Source organism: Panthera uncia, chromosome A2, assembly GCF_023721935.1.
Source record: "Panthera uncia isolate 11264 chromosome A2, Puncia_PCG_1.0, whole genome shotgun sequence".
NCBI lineage: Eukaryota > Metazoa > Chordata > Mammalia > Carnivora > Felidae > Panthera > Panthera uncia.
Genome location: NC_064816.1, coordinates 152,045,461 through 152,060,374, shown reverse-complemented (window position 1 = coordinate 152,060,374; position 14,914 = coordinate 152,045,461). Strand labels below are relative to the sequence as shown.

At 39.6% G+C, this 14,914-nt stretch overlaps 2 protein-coding genes across 2 annotated transcripts in view; both read right to left on the bottom strand.

Moving 5' to 3' along the window:
- Nucleotides 1-4,953: 4,953 nt before the first annotated feature.
- LOC125931023 (olfactory receptor 2A1/2A42-like) lies at nt 4,954-5,904 on the bottom strand. The gene has a single exon (XM_049643165.1). It carries the CDS (start codon nt 5,893-5,895, stop codon nt 4,954-4,956), a length of 942 nt encoding a protein of 313 aa, XP_049499122.1. The 5' UTR covers nt 5,896-5,904.
- Nucleotides 5,905-12,544: 6,640 nt separating this feature from the next.
- LOC125930491 (olfactory receptor 13) overlaps nt 12,545-14,914 on the bottom strand; it is a 6,311-nt gene continuing 3,941 nt past the window's right edge. Inside the window, exon 2 of the mRNA XM_049642311.1 lies at nt 12,545-12,682. Coding sequence (XP_049498268.1) covers nt 12,545-12,682 — 138 coding nt within the window. The remainder of the gene's footprint in view (nt 12,683-14,914) is intronic.

The following is a 14,914-nucleotide window of genomic DNA, read 5'->3' as shown; positions in this document are numbered from 1 at the left end:
CCATTCATTCGGTATTTACTTTTGAATTCCTGTGCAAGGCTCAGGAATTAATTGTATAGATTAGTCTCAAAATAATCCATTTAATTTTGTCTCTTATGTAAGAGGAAAAAAATTGAAATGTTAGAAAGTTAGTTGAGAGGCATCGAATTAGAGGTACTTATAGATCATCTAGTCCAACGTTTCATTTTACAGGTAGGGAAACCATGCCCAGAGGAATTAAGTGATTTTTCTAAGGTCACACAGTGACTTGGTAGAACTGAGATAGGAACCCAGATGTCTGGCCCTCTGAGCCAGCCCTCTAAGGGCGAAACCAGACTGTGATCACAAACACACCTCTTGTCTCGGCCCAACGGTATTACACAAATTAAAAGCAAACAAATAGCAGAGAACAAGCAAAACAAAATACCAGATGACACTAAAACAGTGCTGTAGTCAAAGTTCATCAGGAAGGAAAGAAAGCAGACCCTTCCCTGTGGTCTGGGAAAAGACATCAAAACTATGATGTCCAGTGAGGCCACATTCTAACTCTCCTTCCATTTTCCTCCCTAAGAACGAAAGATTTAACAGGTCTTCTCTATTGCATCAACATTCAAAGTGTGGTCTGTGGCAGCAAGATAGGAGAGATTGTTAGAAATGCACATCTGTGCCCATCCTATCCAGGCCTGCTAACCTGCCTGCGTTGTTGCAAGATCTTCAATGATTTGTATGCACACTGATGCCAGAGAAGCACTGGTCTACACCATCTAACAAAGAATAAACAGTCATCCTATAGGTCGGTGGTTGTCTGTGCCCACTCCACATGCCAAAGACACTGGGGAACTCGATTCCAAATGGCTTGTGAAGTAGCTCCCACACACAGCATCCCACCCTATCATTTGCACTAGTTACAACCCCTAATTCTCCACCATCTTGCAAGATGTAGGAGGATTAACACCCTCTGCTTGGCTGCTCAGCTCCCACAAGCACCTCCTGGCACACCATAATCACAGGCTTTCACAATTTGGTGTGCTCTTTTTGAAAGGCTCATATCCTCTGTTCCACATGACAGAAATCAATATACATAACTCTTTATGTTAAGGAGTAAATACCTTCTCCTAATATGTTTGCAATTCCCTTGTGATCACTGGCAAATGAAACATGATTCATCACCAATATTTACTCTATAAGAAACTTGTAAGAACTGAGTGCATTTGAAACTAAAAGTGACTAATGGACAATCAGATGTCTAACTTTGAAAGAATAATGGCTGCTATATTTAAGTTACATATTTTATGGAGCTGTACTGTTTTTTGCTTTTTGTTTTTGATAGGAGTTTAGGCTAAATGATCATTCTTAGCCAGCATTCACTGAAGTACTACTCTGACATGAGCCTGGTCTAGCTATTGAAGATGTAAATATCAGAAGGTCCTGTTCAAAAGAATCATGCGGTTAATCTAGTTTGCATTTGATGGGATTTGAAGTGTTGGGGTTTGGAGACAACAGTCAAGGAAGAATTATTGAGATGTCTTTGGTGCAAAAAGGTGTTTCATTTTTTTATGGTGGCTTTATTAAAGCAAAGGGACAGGACCCCTGGGCAGAAAGAGCTTCCCGGACTGTAAGGAGTCAGTAATTATATACTAGCGAGTTGGGGGAGCTAAAGAGAAGGGAAAGTTTCCAAAAGGATTTTCATATGCTAAAGAATCACAGGATCCCAGAAGCCTACCTACTGTCAAGCTAGGGTTGTTTTCCCCTCTAGCAAAGTATTAATAGTAAGATAGTAGGGACTTCCTGCAGGAATGTTTTTACTCTGCCTGCCTCAAGTATTTGTCAGTGGGCTGTAGGTTATAAGGAAAATTTAATTTTGCCTGCCGTTTCCTTCTGCCTTTGTTTCCCACATCAGACTGACTGGATTTGAATTCTGATTCCACTACTGAATTTTTGTGACATAGAGTATGTTCACTAATTCTTTAAACCTCAATTTCCCTTCTGTAAATGGAAATACCATTAATACTTCACAGCTTTGAGGTGAGGATTACACCTAAAGAATTTAATATAGTGTCTGGTACACAACCATTGCCAAATAAATTTTAGCTGCAATTATTTTCTACCATACTAAAGGATTTTGAAAAATGTGGAAATCATAAGATAGTTTAACATTGAAGATTGCGTGTAGCTAAGTGATAAAGGCTCATGAGTGCACCTGACCAGTGCTCGCTGAGCGCCTCCTACGTTCGAGGCAGGGTGCTAGTGTGGATGCAAAAGAGGTGGAGAGACTCCAGTTCTTGCCCTTGGGAAGCTCCCATCTTACCTATGAAACTCGGTACCTTCCTGAGCAATATTCTATAAATGCCACCTGAAACATTATTACAACAATTTTCAACACCGAAAAGGAAATCTAAATTCCTTTGTCTTGAGAACGGGCTCCTTTAGGTAAACTACTATCAACTACCCATTCTAATTCTACTCCATCAAGCGAAACTGAAACATTGGTCTTCTCTTCCACTGTTTCCTGCTTCCCTGCGCAGCTCTTGGCCAGAGCCCTCCTCTGGTCTCTGACCCTTGGAGTCAAGGTTCGTTCTTGTTATCACACCCACTGCTTACATAAGTTTAGAGTCAAGGTGCTTCCTCTAGCAAACAAAGCTTCTGTCTGAAGCCTAGTGCCCATCACTTGGTCTTAGTCACTGATTTTGTTTTACTACCTTGATCTCTCTGGTCATTATCCACAGATAGCTCCAAAGGGGCCATGTTGCCCAGTGGTTATGGCTATAAGGTCAAGAAATAGATTGCCTTCATTCAATCCTGGCCTGGACAGTTAGTATCTATGATACTGGGCAAGTTACTCCATCTCCTTGTGCCTGAGTTTCCCTATATGTGAAGTAGGGATACTGTCTCTTGCCTCAAAGGACCATTTTGAGGATGAAATAAGAAATAATGTAAAGTGCATTAACTGGCCTATAGTGAGAGAGACAGAGAGAGAGAGGGAGAAAGACTATGGTGTTGCTATCTTGGTGTATTGGTTCTGGGTCTTAGCTCAGCTAAATCACCAATCTCAATAAGAATGGCCTTAATCTTCATCTTCTTTATGTTTTGTGTTCCTTTAAAAGTCCAATGATTTTTGCGACTCTGCCCATAGGAATCATTGTGCACAACAACCAACTTCCCATAAATGATTTCATCTTCTAGGCCTTACAGAGCACAGATCAGCTCACTGTGGCATAGAAGGCTGGAAACAAGCCCTCCTTATGTAATACATTCACCTTTGGGCTAACTTAGCTTTGTTCTTTATCGATAACACTGATGTTGAGGCACACAATGCATACTGTTAAGTACTGGGGGCTTGGGAGCCAGACTGTCAAGATAAAGGCCAGATATTTGTTACTTTCTGGTATAAGTGTATATCAAACTGACAATAGGACCTTCTTCACAGCTTTGTTATAATGCCTAAATGAGATAGTCCATGTCAAGTGTTATCATTTCATAGAGTATGGCACTGGGAAAGCCATTAACCAAAATGTTAGTATTATAAAAACCCATTTTGTTTTCACATTTAGTGAGCTTTGCTGCCCAGTAATTAGGAATTGGGTTGAGTAATTATTATTTTTTTGAAGATTTTTTTATTTTGAGGGGAGGGGGCAGCAAGAAAGGGAGAGAGAAAGAATCCCAAACAGGTTCTGCACTGTCAGCACAGAGGCCAACGTGGGACTTGAACCCATGAACCATGAGGTTATGTTATGACCTAAGCTGAAGTCAAGAATTGGTGCTTAACTGACTGAGCCACCAAAGTGCCCTGGGTTGAGTAATTATTGATTCCCAAGTGAAGGGCAACACATGTATTCTTCTGAACAAGTGTTCCATTCACTCTTAATATGAAATTGTGAAAGACTGGACACAAAGTGGCCATTTTAGTCTCCAGGCAGGTTATAAAATGGACTTTATAGGTGACACCCTACAAAGCCACCTGAAATGTATAGGATTCATCCCTAATCATTGGATTTGTAAAGTAGAATGAATTAGTAAAAACCAGTGCATTACCAAGCCAAAATAGCCAGTTATACTCTACTAGCCACTTACGTTCTCTGGTCAAATTTCCTATTTCAAGGATAAAACATCTAATGAGGGAAATTATGTACATGTGGACAGGCAAGGTGGATGTGCTAATAAAAAGACTCTCATAAAAAAGAAAAGCACATATTGAGATACTCTGTACATCTAGATAACTTACAGCTTACACTCAAAGTTTTCTGGCGAATCCACAAACAACCCTAAATATATGTTTTCTTTGATACCCCTTATCAGCCTATTCAAGGAGAGAATGCCCAGTTTTGCTCTTTTGTTACCTACGAGTAACCCGTTTATCTCCAGAGCTATAAACAATGTGCACTATTCCCATCCTGTCTACAGATTTTTCCTTCTTCTCTCCTTTTTCCTATATTCTTTGCATTAATTTTGTTCTTTCAATCAGCCTGCTTGTTTAATTCCTAATGTGAGTTAATTTTCATAGAAAATTTCTCACCATCATGCAACACGTTAAGTAAATACCTCTGAGTTTCTTTAACAGTTATTCTTTAATAGGGCAAGTGCAATTTTGGGATAATGGACAAGTGTGCCTCTGGGTTTGGAAGGTCATTATCTTTCACTGCAGCTTTCTTTTTTTCCCTAAGTCTTATGATATATACAGTTTAGTGAGTTTAAATACTTAGGTTAGAGAGAGAGATAGACTGTGTTCAACCTTTGGGACCTAGAAAATGAACTTAAACATTTTTTAATGTCACAGATATTAAATTCAATGAACAATAAAAGAAAAAGATCGTATCTGATAAAATCACACCTGTAGGTAATCAATGAATACAACATATCTAAAGCTTTTCATTCAAAGGAAGAAGAGGGCTTGTCCTTTAGGTATACCTAAGATGAGAAAAGTGAAATTTTCTGGATTTAGGCAGTGATCAAGCACTTAGTCTGGTGATTCCAATGTCACTCCAATTGGAAATGACTTTCCTTGAACATTGCCCTTTTCAGGGCACTCCTGACATCTGCATTTCTCAGGCTGTAGATCAGTGGGTTCAGCATAGGGTTGAAAAGGCTGTAAAACAAGGAGAGGATCTTCTGCTGCTCCTCGGGGTGGCGGGATTTGGGGGCCATGTACATGATAATGGCGCTTCCAAAGAAGAGCCCCACCACGCAGAGGTGGGAGGAGCAGGTGGAGAAGGCCTTTCTGCGGCCCTCCCCGGACTGGATCCTCAGGATGGCGAACAGGATGCGCGTGTAGGACACCAGCACCAGGCAGAGGGGCCCGACTAAGATAAACACACAGGCAACAAAGATGACAACTTGGTTGAGCCAGGTGTCAGCACAGGCCAGCTTGAGGACAGACAGGATCTCACAGAAGAGGTGGTTGATTTCATGAGGCCCGCAGAAGGGCAGCCTCAGGATGAGAACTACATGGACCAGGGCCAGCAGGGAGCCACATGCCCAGGAAGTCACCACCAGGATGATGCAGCCTGTCCAGCTCATGATGACAGAATATCGGAGCGGGTGGCAGATGGCCACATACCGATCACAGGACATCACCACCAGGAGAAGACATTCAGTATGAGCAAAACTCAAGAAAAGAAAGGTTTGTGTCATGCAGCCAGCAAAGGAGATGGGCTGGTCTGGCTTCACGAGGTTTACCAGCATCTGGGGCACCGTGTTGCAGGCATAGGCTATGTCGACGATGGCCAGGTGGGAGAGGAAGAAGTACATGGGGGTGTGCAGTCTGGAGTCCAGCCAGATGAGCCCCAGGATGAGCCCGTTCCCCAGCAGAGTGAAGGCATAGAACAGGGAGAAGAGCCCAAAAAGGATTATGTGAATCCTTGGACCAAGACAAAATCCCAGTAAGATGAATTCTGTAACCATTGTTCGATTTTTCTCCATTTTACTATTAAAGAGAGAACCAGATAGCTGTATGACACAATTATTTTAAAACAACTCTTTTTTATTATTCATAAATTTTTGGTATGTACAAAATTATTAAGAAACAACTTTAAGAAGTCACTGAATTAAGGAAGAAAGGAAGGAAGGGAGGAGGAAGGAAGGGAGGAGGAAGGAAGGGAGGGAGGAAGGAAGAAAGGGAGGAAGGAAGGAAGAAAGGGAGGAAGGGAGGAAGGAAAGTAGGAAGGCAGGCAGGCTTACCTATTTAAACAAATTTAACTGTCTTTAAGCTAAATTCTTAATCTGACATCTAATTTTACAGAAGAGGAATATATTATGTGATTACCCACATGGAGCCTTTGACAATGTGATGGAATTAGGAAATATCAAACCATATTACAAAGAAAATAATCATGAAATCTGGATTGTTTCAGAGCTACATATGTAAAAATATGTAAGAGAAATTCTAGATAGTAGAAATAAGAGGAGCTTAAAATGAGAATGGTCTCTGGAAAAGAAAATAATTTCACTTACTTCAGCTGAAATCATGATTGAGTTCTATCAGTATCTAAATCCAATGTTTGTGGACTGGAAGAATTAATATTGTTAAAATGTCCATACTTGTCAAAGCCATCTATTGAATACAATTCCTGTCAAGATTCCAATACACTTTTATGGAAGTAGAAAAAAATTCTGAAATTTTAAGAAAGCATAAAAGACCTCGAATAGTCAAAGTAATCCTGAGAAAGAAGAAAGCAGGAGTCATCACCCTTCTTGATTTCAAGCTATATATGAAAGCTATAATAATCAAAACAGTGTGATACTGGCATAAAAACAGACATACAGACCAATGAAAAGGAATCCAGAGCCCAAAAATAAACTCATATAAATAATATTTGACACAGGAGCCAATGGAGAAAAGACACTGTCTTCAATAAATGGTCCTGGAATCATTGGATATTCACATGTAAAAGAATGAAACTAGACTCCTACCTCACACTACTCACAAAAATTAACTCAAAATGGATGAAAGACCTAAATATAAGATGAAAAACCTTAAAACTCCTAGAAGCAAACAGGAAAAAGTCTTCCTGACATGGGTTTTGGCAATGATTTTTTAAATATAACACCTAGGGGGGCCTGGGTAGCTCAGCTGGTTAAGCACCTGACTTTGATTCAAGTCATGATCTTATGGTTCGTGGGTTCAAGCCCGCATCGAGCTCTGTGCAGACAGCTCAGAGCCTGAATCCTGCTTCAGATTCTGGGTCTCCCTCTCTCTCTGCCTCTCCCCTGCTCATACTCTGTTTTGCTCTGTCAAAAATACACACACACACAGACACCTAACACCTAAAGCACAAGCAACAAAATAAAAAAATAAACAAGTGGAATTATATCAAACTAAAAAGCTTCTGCATAACAAAAGAAATGATTAACAAAACCAAAAAAAGACAATCTATGAAAAGGGAAAAAATATTTGCAAACTATATATTTGATAAGGGGTTAATATCCAAAATATATGAAGGACTGATGCAAATCAACAGCAAAAACAACAACAGGGGCACCTGGGTGGCTCAGTCCATTAAGTGTCTGACTTTGACTCAGGTCATGATCTCAGAGTTTATAAGTTCGAGCCCTGTATTGGGCTCTGTGCTGACAGCTCAGAGCCTGGAACCTGCTTCTGATTCTGTGTCTCCATCTCTCTCTGCCCCTCCCCCACTTGTGCTCACTCTCTCTCAAAAATAAATTTAAAAACATTAAAAAAATTTAAGCAACAACAAAACATGAAAAAACCTCCCAAATAACCAAATCAAAATGGACAAAGAACCTGAATAGACATTTTTTTTTCAAAGATGACACACAGCCAATAAGAGCATGACAAGATGTTCAATATCATTAATCATAAGGGAAATGCAAATCAAACCCATAATAAAATAGCTCTTCACTGCTGTTAGAATGGCTATCATCCAATAGACAAGGGTTAACAAATGCTGGAGGAAAGGGAGCCCTTGTGCACTGTTGGTAGGATGTAAATTGGTGCATCCACTAAAGAAAATAATATGGAAGTTCCTTAAAAACTTAAAAATTGTATTTGCATATCACCCAGCAATTCCACTTCTGGGAACATATCCAAAAGAGCACACCATGTGGGAGAGATGTTTGTGCCCCGTATTCATTGCAGCATTACCTATAATAGTCAAGGCACAGAAACAACCTAAGTGACCATTGATGGATAAATGCATAAAGAAGTTTTGGTATACATATATGTTGGAATATTATTCAGCCATTGAAAAGAAAGAAATCCTGCCATTTGTGACAACATGAGATCATTGTGCTAAGTGAAATCAATCAGAGAAAGAAAATATGGTGTGTTCTTACCTATACGTGGTATCTAAAACAAATAAACAAATGAAACCAAACTTATAGAGGGAAAAAACCTGATCTGTGATTACCTGAGGAGGGGGGTGGGTGGAGAGGGAATTGGCGGAAGGTGGTCAAAACATCTTTTGATCAAATTGATCAAAAGATCAATTTCCAGTTCTAAGATAAATAGGTACTGGGGATGTCAGGTATAATATCATGACTATAGTTAACAATTATGTATGACATATTTGAACGTTTTTTTTTAATTTTAATGTCTATTTTTGAGGGGGGGAGTAGGGGAGGGGCAGAGAGAGAGAGAGAGAGACAGACAGACAGACAGACAGAATCCGAAGCAAACTCTAGGCTCTGAGCTGTCAGCACAGTGCCCAATGTGGAGCTTGAACCCACAAGCCGTGAGATCATTATCTGAGTCCAAGTCAGATGCCCAACCGACTGAGCCACACAAGTACCCCTGTATTTGAACTTTAAGAGAATGAACTCTAAGAATTCCCATCACAAAATAGAAAACCTCTTTTCTTTTTCTATACACATATGCATATATATATATATATTTCTATATACATACATACAGATATATCTATAGGTATATATATATATACACATATATATCTACAGGTGTATATATATATACATATATATACACACCTATATATAGGTGTATATATAGGTATCTATCTGAGATGATAAATGTTAACTAGACTTACTGTGGTAACCATTTCACAATATTTTTAAGTCAAATCCTTATGCCTATATACTTTAAACTTATATAGTGTTGTATGTCAATTTTTTTTAATATTTATTTTTGAGAGGAGTAGGGAAAGGCAGAGAAAAAGGAAGGGAGACAGAAGATCCGAAGCGGCTCTATGCTGACAGCAGAGAACCTGATTAGGGGCTCAAATTCATAAACCGTGAGATCACGATCTGAGCTGAAGCTGGACTCTCAGCAGAGTAAGCCACCCGGGTGCCCCTGTCAATTTTATCTCAGTAAAATTGGGGGAAAAAATTTAAAGGTCAAAACCTAGAATGAATAGAAAGAGGAAATATACTCATCTTGCTGTTAATTCAATCCTTCATATTTGTAACATGTATTATAACTGAAATCCAAAACATAAGAAACTACTATTTACATCAACAAACAGTGGCTGACCACAGCACCATGAGTTAAAATATACTTTATAACTAGCTAATAGGAACATATTATTGACCAATGGTAATTCAGTTTGTCTACTGAGAAATGGACACGTCAACAAATTAGTGATAAAATACTTAGTCTATGAATTTTATCCTAGACTTGGTAAACAAGAGAATATCAGGAAATATATGACTGGAGAGTTTTGGGAACCTCCAAAAGTCTAGTCAAGGTGCTTTGATACAACCTCAGGGAGGCAGGGCAGGAGGATGTGACAGTGAACCCACGTGTAGTTGCTTGTGTGGCCTACCTGTCTGGAGACAGACTGTGGGAAAAATAAAGGAGATGATCCATATGGAGCATAGACACAAAGTCTATGAGACAGGCAGAACTTGTGCATCTTTAAAGTTTTTTTTTTTTTTTAAGAGAGAGACAGAGACAGCACAGGTGGGGGAGGGGCAGAGAGAAGTAGAGAGAGAATTCCAAGCAGGCTCCACACTGTCAGTGCAGAGCCCAATGGGGGGCTTCAAACCATGAAGCCATGAATTCTTGAGCTGAGTTGAAACCAAGAGTTGGACGCTCAACTGACTGAGCCACACAGGTGCCCCTGTCTGTGCATCTTTAATGGCCTTCAGGGACAATAAGCCTGACCATGTCATACCTATATGACATGCATTAGTTTTACAAAATCAAATGAAATGCAAACAGATTAAATTTCTTATGGGCTTATGGGGGTTATGAGGGTGGCTCAAAACTGTAATGTGTTCCAAGTCCAAATGTAACCTTCAGGCATAGCGAGGTACATTAACTTACATAGGTACAATTTCAGAATTTCAAAAAGGATAAATTGTCTGGTTAATGAATAATCAGGTAAATCTAAACTTCTAAAGTAAATATCTAAGAAGGAAATAATTTCATATATAATCATCAGAACTTGATGGAACCTATGTTTTATTTATTTTATATATATATATATATACACACACACACACACACACACACACACACACACACACACCTATATGTATGTGTGTGTGTGTGTGTGTGTGTGTGTGTGTATAATTTATTGTCAAATTAGCTAACATACAGTGTATACAGTGTGCTCTTGGTTTGGGGGGTAAATTCCCGTGATTCATCGCTTACATAAAACACCCAGTACTCAACCCAACAAGTGCCCTCCTCAATGCCCATCACCCATTTCCCCTATCCCCTGCCCCCCATCAACCCTTGTTTTTTCCTCTGTATTTAAGAGTCTCTTATGGTTTGCCTCCTCTCTGTTTGAAACTATTTTTTCCCCTTTTCTGCCCCCATGGTCTTCTGTTAAGTTTTTCAAGTTCCACATATGGAGTGAAAACATATGATTTCTTTCTCTGACTTACTTTACTTAGCATAATACCTTCCAGGTCCATCCACATTGTTGCAAATGTCAGGATTTCATTCTTTCTCATTGCCAAGTAGTATTCCATTGTATATATAAACCACATCTTCTTTATCTATTCATCAGTTGATGGACATTTGGGCTCTTTCCATAATTTGGCTATTGTTGAAAGGGCTGCTATAAACATTGGGGCACAAGTGCCCCTATGCATCAGCACTCCTTTATCCCTTGGATAAATTCCTAGTAGCTCTATCGCTGGGTCATAAGGTAGCTATGTTTTAAACAGTAAATCTTGAAGAATGATGAGCTGGCAAGTTCTCCTCTAAAGTAGTGGGCACGGGGAAGGCAGAATTCCTAAAATCACCACCTATTGTTAATCCTTGACTCAGAGGAAGCGTAGGACTACTCACCTGCAAGTAGCAAGGAAAGACTGAAAACTGATTCATCTTATTTGCTTATGTAGTTACAAGCCAAGACTTTGCCGAGTGGTCTTCTGGGATAAGGGCTGATAGGATAAGTGAGTTTTCTGGATATAAGAACTATTGTGGACCGTAAAGAACTAGGTGTCAGTTCTGTGTAATCATAGCCTATTGGAGAATCTGTTAAAGGCTAATAGTTGATCATACTCATGAGTGCCCCCTATGTGCTGGGCACTGTGGAAGCACATAGTAAAAGCAGGAGGATGGTGCTGAGCTTTGTGAAGATTTTCTCGTACAAACGTGCTTCCAAAGAAAGCAGTGATAAATAAAAAGATACACATTAAACACAAAAATCCTATAAAAAGAAATGATTGACTATCTCGTCCTTCTCCCACCTCACACACCAGCACCTAACACCGTGGTCCCCTTTCTATACTTTTCCCACCCCAACTGTGCAAACTTATCTTCCAAGCTATGAAAAATCTAACACTTACACATATTTATTGAATACATTCTAGCTGTCCTTAATGCTAAGCTTAAGATAAGCATATGACATAGATTTAGTACCCACTGTACCTGTGTTGACAATAAGTAAATGCATATTTTATATAATAACCAACATGTTAATTTTCCTGACATAACACCATTCTGTAATATACCCTCCTGTAATTTTCTTTGGCTAAGATTATTCCATATGTTCTGTTTAAATGCATGACACAGAAATTTCTTACTCCTTCTGTTAGTGCTATCTTTTCTAAGTAAATGTCTATCACGTGGATATTTCTCCACCAATGAAGCAAATTAACCAAACTCGAAACCCAAAACATCTTTATATAATTTGTCTATAAAATGTGCATCTAATATTCCCCTGAAACTATTCATATAGAATGTGAATGATGAGCATATATGTTTAACATTAATAAAGAGTATTTACTTCTCTAACATTTAAAATAAAGATTGTCAGAAACAGAGTGATAGTCCACAGAAGTGTAGATGCTACCCCATGTCTAAGAGGAATTAATGATAAAGTAAAATAAGGCGGCCTGGTTAGCTCCCACGTTTGGACTCAGGGACCCCAGAAGGGAAAAATACCTCAAGGTTGGGCAGGATCGTGCTTTCTGGGAGCGCCTGTGGGAGCTGCAGAACCCTCACTCCTGTTCCTGACTGCAAAGGTGGCAGAATCCTCAGAAAAGGCGCTTTGATTCTCCTATGGCCCCAGCCTAGTTGGTAGCGTCTAAGGGCTCCCTGGAGGGGTGGGCTGCGAGATACAGTGCATGCCCACTCCACTGGGAAGGGGACAAAGCAGTTCCCTAGTTCTGCTCTCATCCCCAGCAGGACACACGATCAGGAACCACAACCAGCCACAGAGCACACCTCTGAGACAACACCGGTCATTACGGCCCTGGAAAACATGACGTTATTTGGATTTTGTGAATCCCAGCACTGCCCTAATTCCCAAACCATCAGGTCGTTCAGGGGAACCTAGAAGAAAGCAGAACGAGTGTGACGATGAAGAAGCTCCCGGCATTCCCCTCTGTATTTCAGCTTCTCCCCACTGTACTCTGGGCCACCTTGTGTAGCAGCAGAGGGGGGAAGGAAGGACCCTGAAAAATCAGCTGGTTCCAAGCAAGGGCTCAAGATGTGGAGATGCCGTAGAGAGCAGGTTATGGAGGCAGGGAGCAGACCGGGAAGTCTGAGGAGAAACACGGAGTCCCAGTGGGGCTTATTAGAACACGCCTGAAGAGGGGTTTTCTAGAACACAAACCACTCAAATAGATCAGCCTTGGCAATACACTCTAATCTCGATTCTGAGGTGAGGAGATTCTAGGGGTCCAGTCCCTCAGGCCAGGGGGAGAGAACCCTCTGGAAGGCATCTTCCCCTTGAAGCTTCCTACCTCTTCTGGGTTGGGAGAGAATTTCCTACCTGTGATGATATCATGTATTTGCATCCTACTGTTTTCCTATACTGGATGTGAGGGACTCAAAATGTTATCTGAGAAATCTCTTACCAATCAAGTGTGAGATTCACAAACTAATTCATTACAGTGTGATTCCTGGCTTCCTGGGGTTATCCCATAAACTTAGGGAAAACTGGTTACAATTATCAAGTTTCTTTTCTTTTTATGTTTCAGGTGGCTTGTAGAAAAATGTGGATATCTGGAAACTGATGTTTAAAAGAAAAAAAATAGCGGCACACTGAAATTGTGAAAATAATAGGGTTTTTCTCATTCATCACTGTATGACTATCAGTTATAAAAAGTAGGAACTTTGAACTAAGACAATAAGGAAATTAAATATAAATTTTTATGATACCAAACAAACTTTAACTTTGGGAAATGCATCATCTCAAAAGTACATGTTCTCTAGTACATATCAAGGTAACATTGCTTTAACTTATGGACAGCTTCTAAAAGTGGTCAGAGTAGGGGCATCTGGCTGGCTCAGTCAGCCCATAGAACATGCAACTCTCAATCTCGGGATCATGAGTTCAAGCCCATGTTGGATGTAGAGCTTACTTTAAACAAAAAGTGGTCAGGGGTGCCTGGGTTGCTCATTGGTTTAAGCATCCAACTCTTAATTTCAGCTCAGGTCACGATCTCACCATTCATGACTTCAGGCCCCATGTACTGTTGACAACACAGGGCCTGTTTGGGATTGGGATTCTCTGTCTTCCTTTATCTCTGTCTCTTCCCTGCTCACATTTGCATGTTCATCCTCTGTCTCAAAAATAAACAAACACTAAAAAAATGAAACTAAGAAATTTTAAAAAGTGGTCAGAGTAAAACATAAACATACGTAAAACATAAATGTTTACAAAGGAAATAACACATAGCATAATTAACTCTTAATTGCAAAAAAATATATTCTTTTTTTTTTAAATATATTCTTTTTTACATTATCTGTTAGCATCAGACATTTTCTAACCACCAATCTTATGGTTATCTCAAGGTCCACCAGAATTTTACATCATTTCCATTTGGAAGTAGAATAAAAATCAATATGTTGATAATTTAAACACTTCCCAAAGTAAATTGTCTCAATAATTGGTTTGAAAAATGTTGTCTTTTTAATGTTTACTTATTTATATATAGAGAGAGTGTGTGTGCATGCAAGCAGGGAAGGGGCAGAGAGAGAGGGAGAGAGGGGGAATCTTAAGCGGGGACACCAGGCTCGAACTCATGAACCGTGAGGTCATGCCCTGAGCCAAAACCAAGAGTAGGACACTTAATTGACTGAGCCACAGGCACCCTAACAAAATGTTGGCTTTTAATTGATGAACTAAGTATCTGAGTCAGGGATGAACGTATCTTCAGAATGTCATAACATATATAATTAATGGAAAATAGCAATTGCTATTATCAATGTTTCACTTGGAATCTTGAAAACTGGGAAAATAAAGAGGCAGAATTTGTTAGTTCATTGAGCACAGCCCAAAGTATAGAAACTTCAGTTGTAGACATCTAGGTTCATGATAAGAATAAATTGTGATCTATTGGGAGAAATTTTTCTACAGTTTTGAAGAAGTACCTTTCAGCATTATTCAAATCCATCTGTTCTGATTCTAGGCTCTTTGAGCCATATATTACTGTTTATTCATTTCTTGGATTTTTGAAAAGAGAACTGGGTTATTTTGGATAATGGGTATAGGTACTCCTTTCCCTGGGAAGAAACATGCTTCATTATAAAGGTTGAAATTGCATCTGGGTTAATCAT

Excerpts from the sequence above, each read along its gene's own strand:
- LOC125931023 (XM_049643165.1), bottom strand. The coding sequence starts at position 5,895 with ATGGAGAAAAATCGAACAATGGTTACAGAATTCATCTTACTGGGATTT.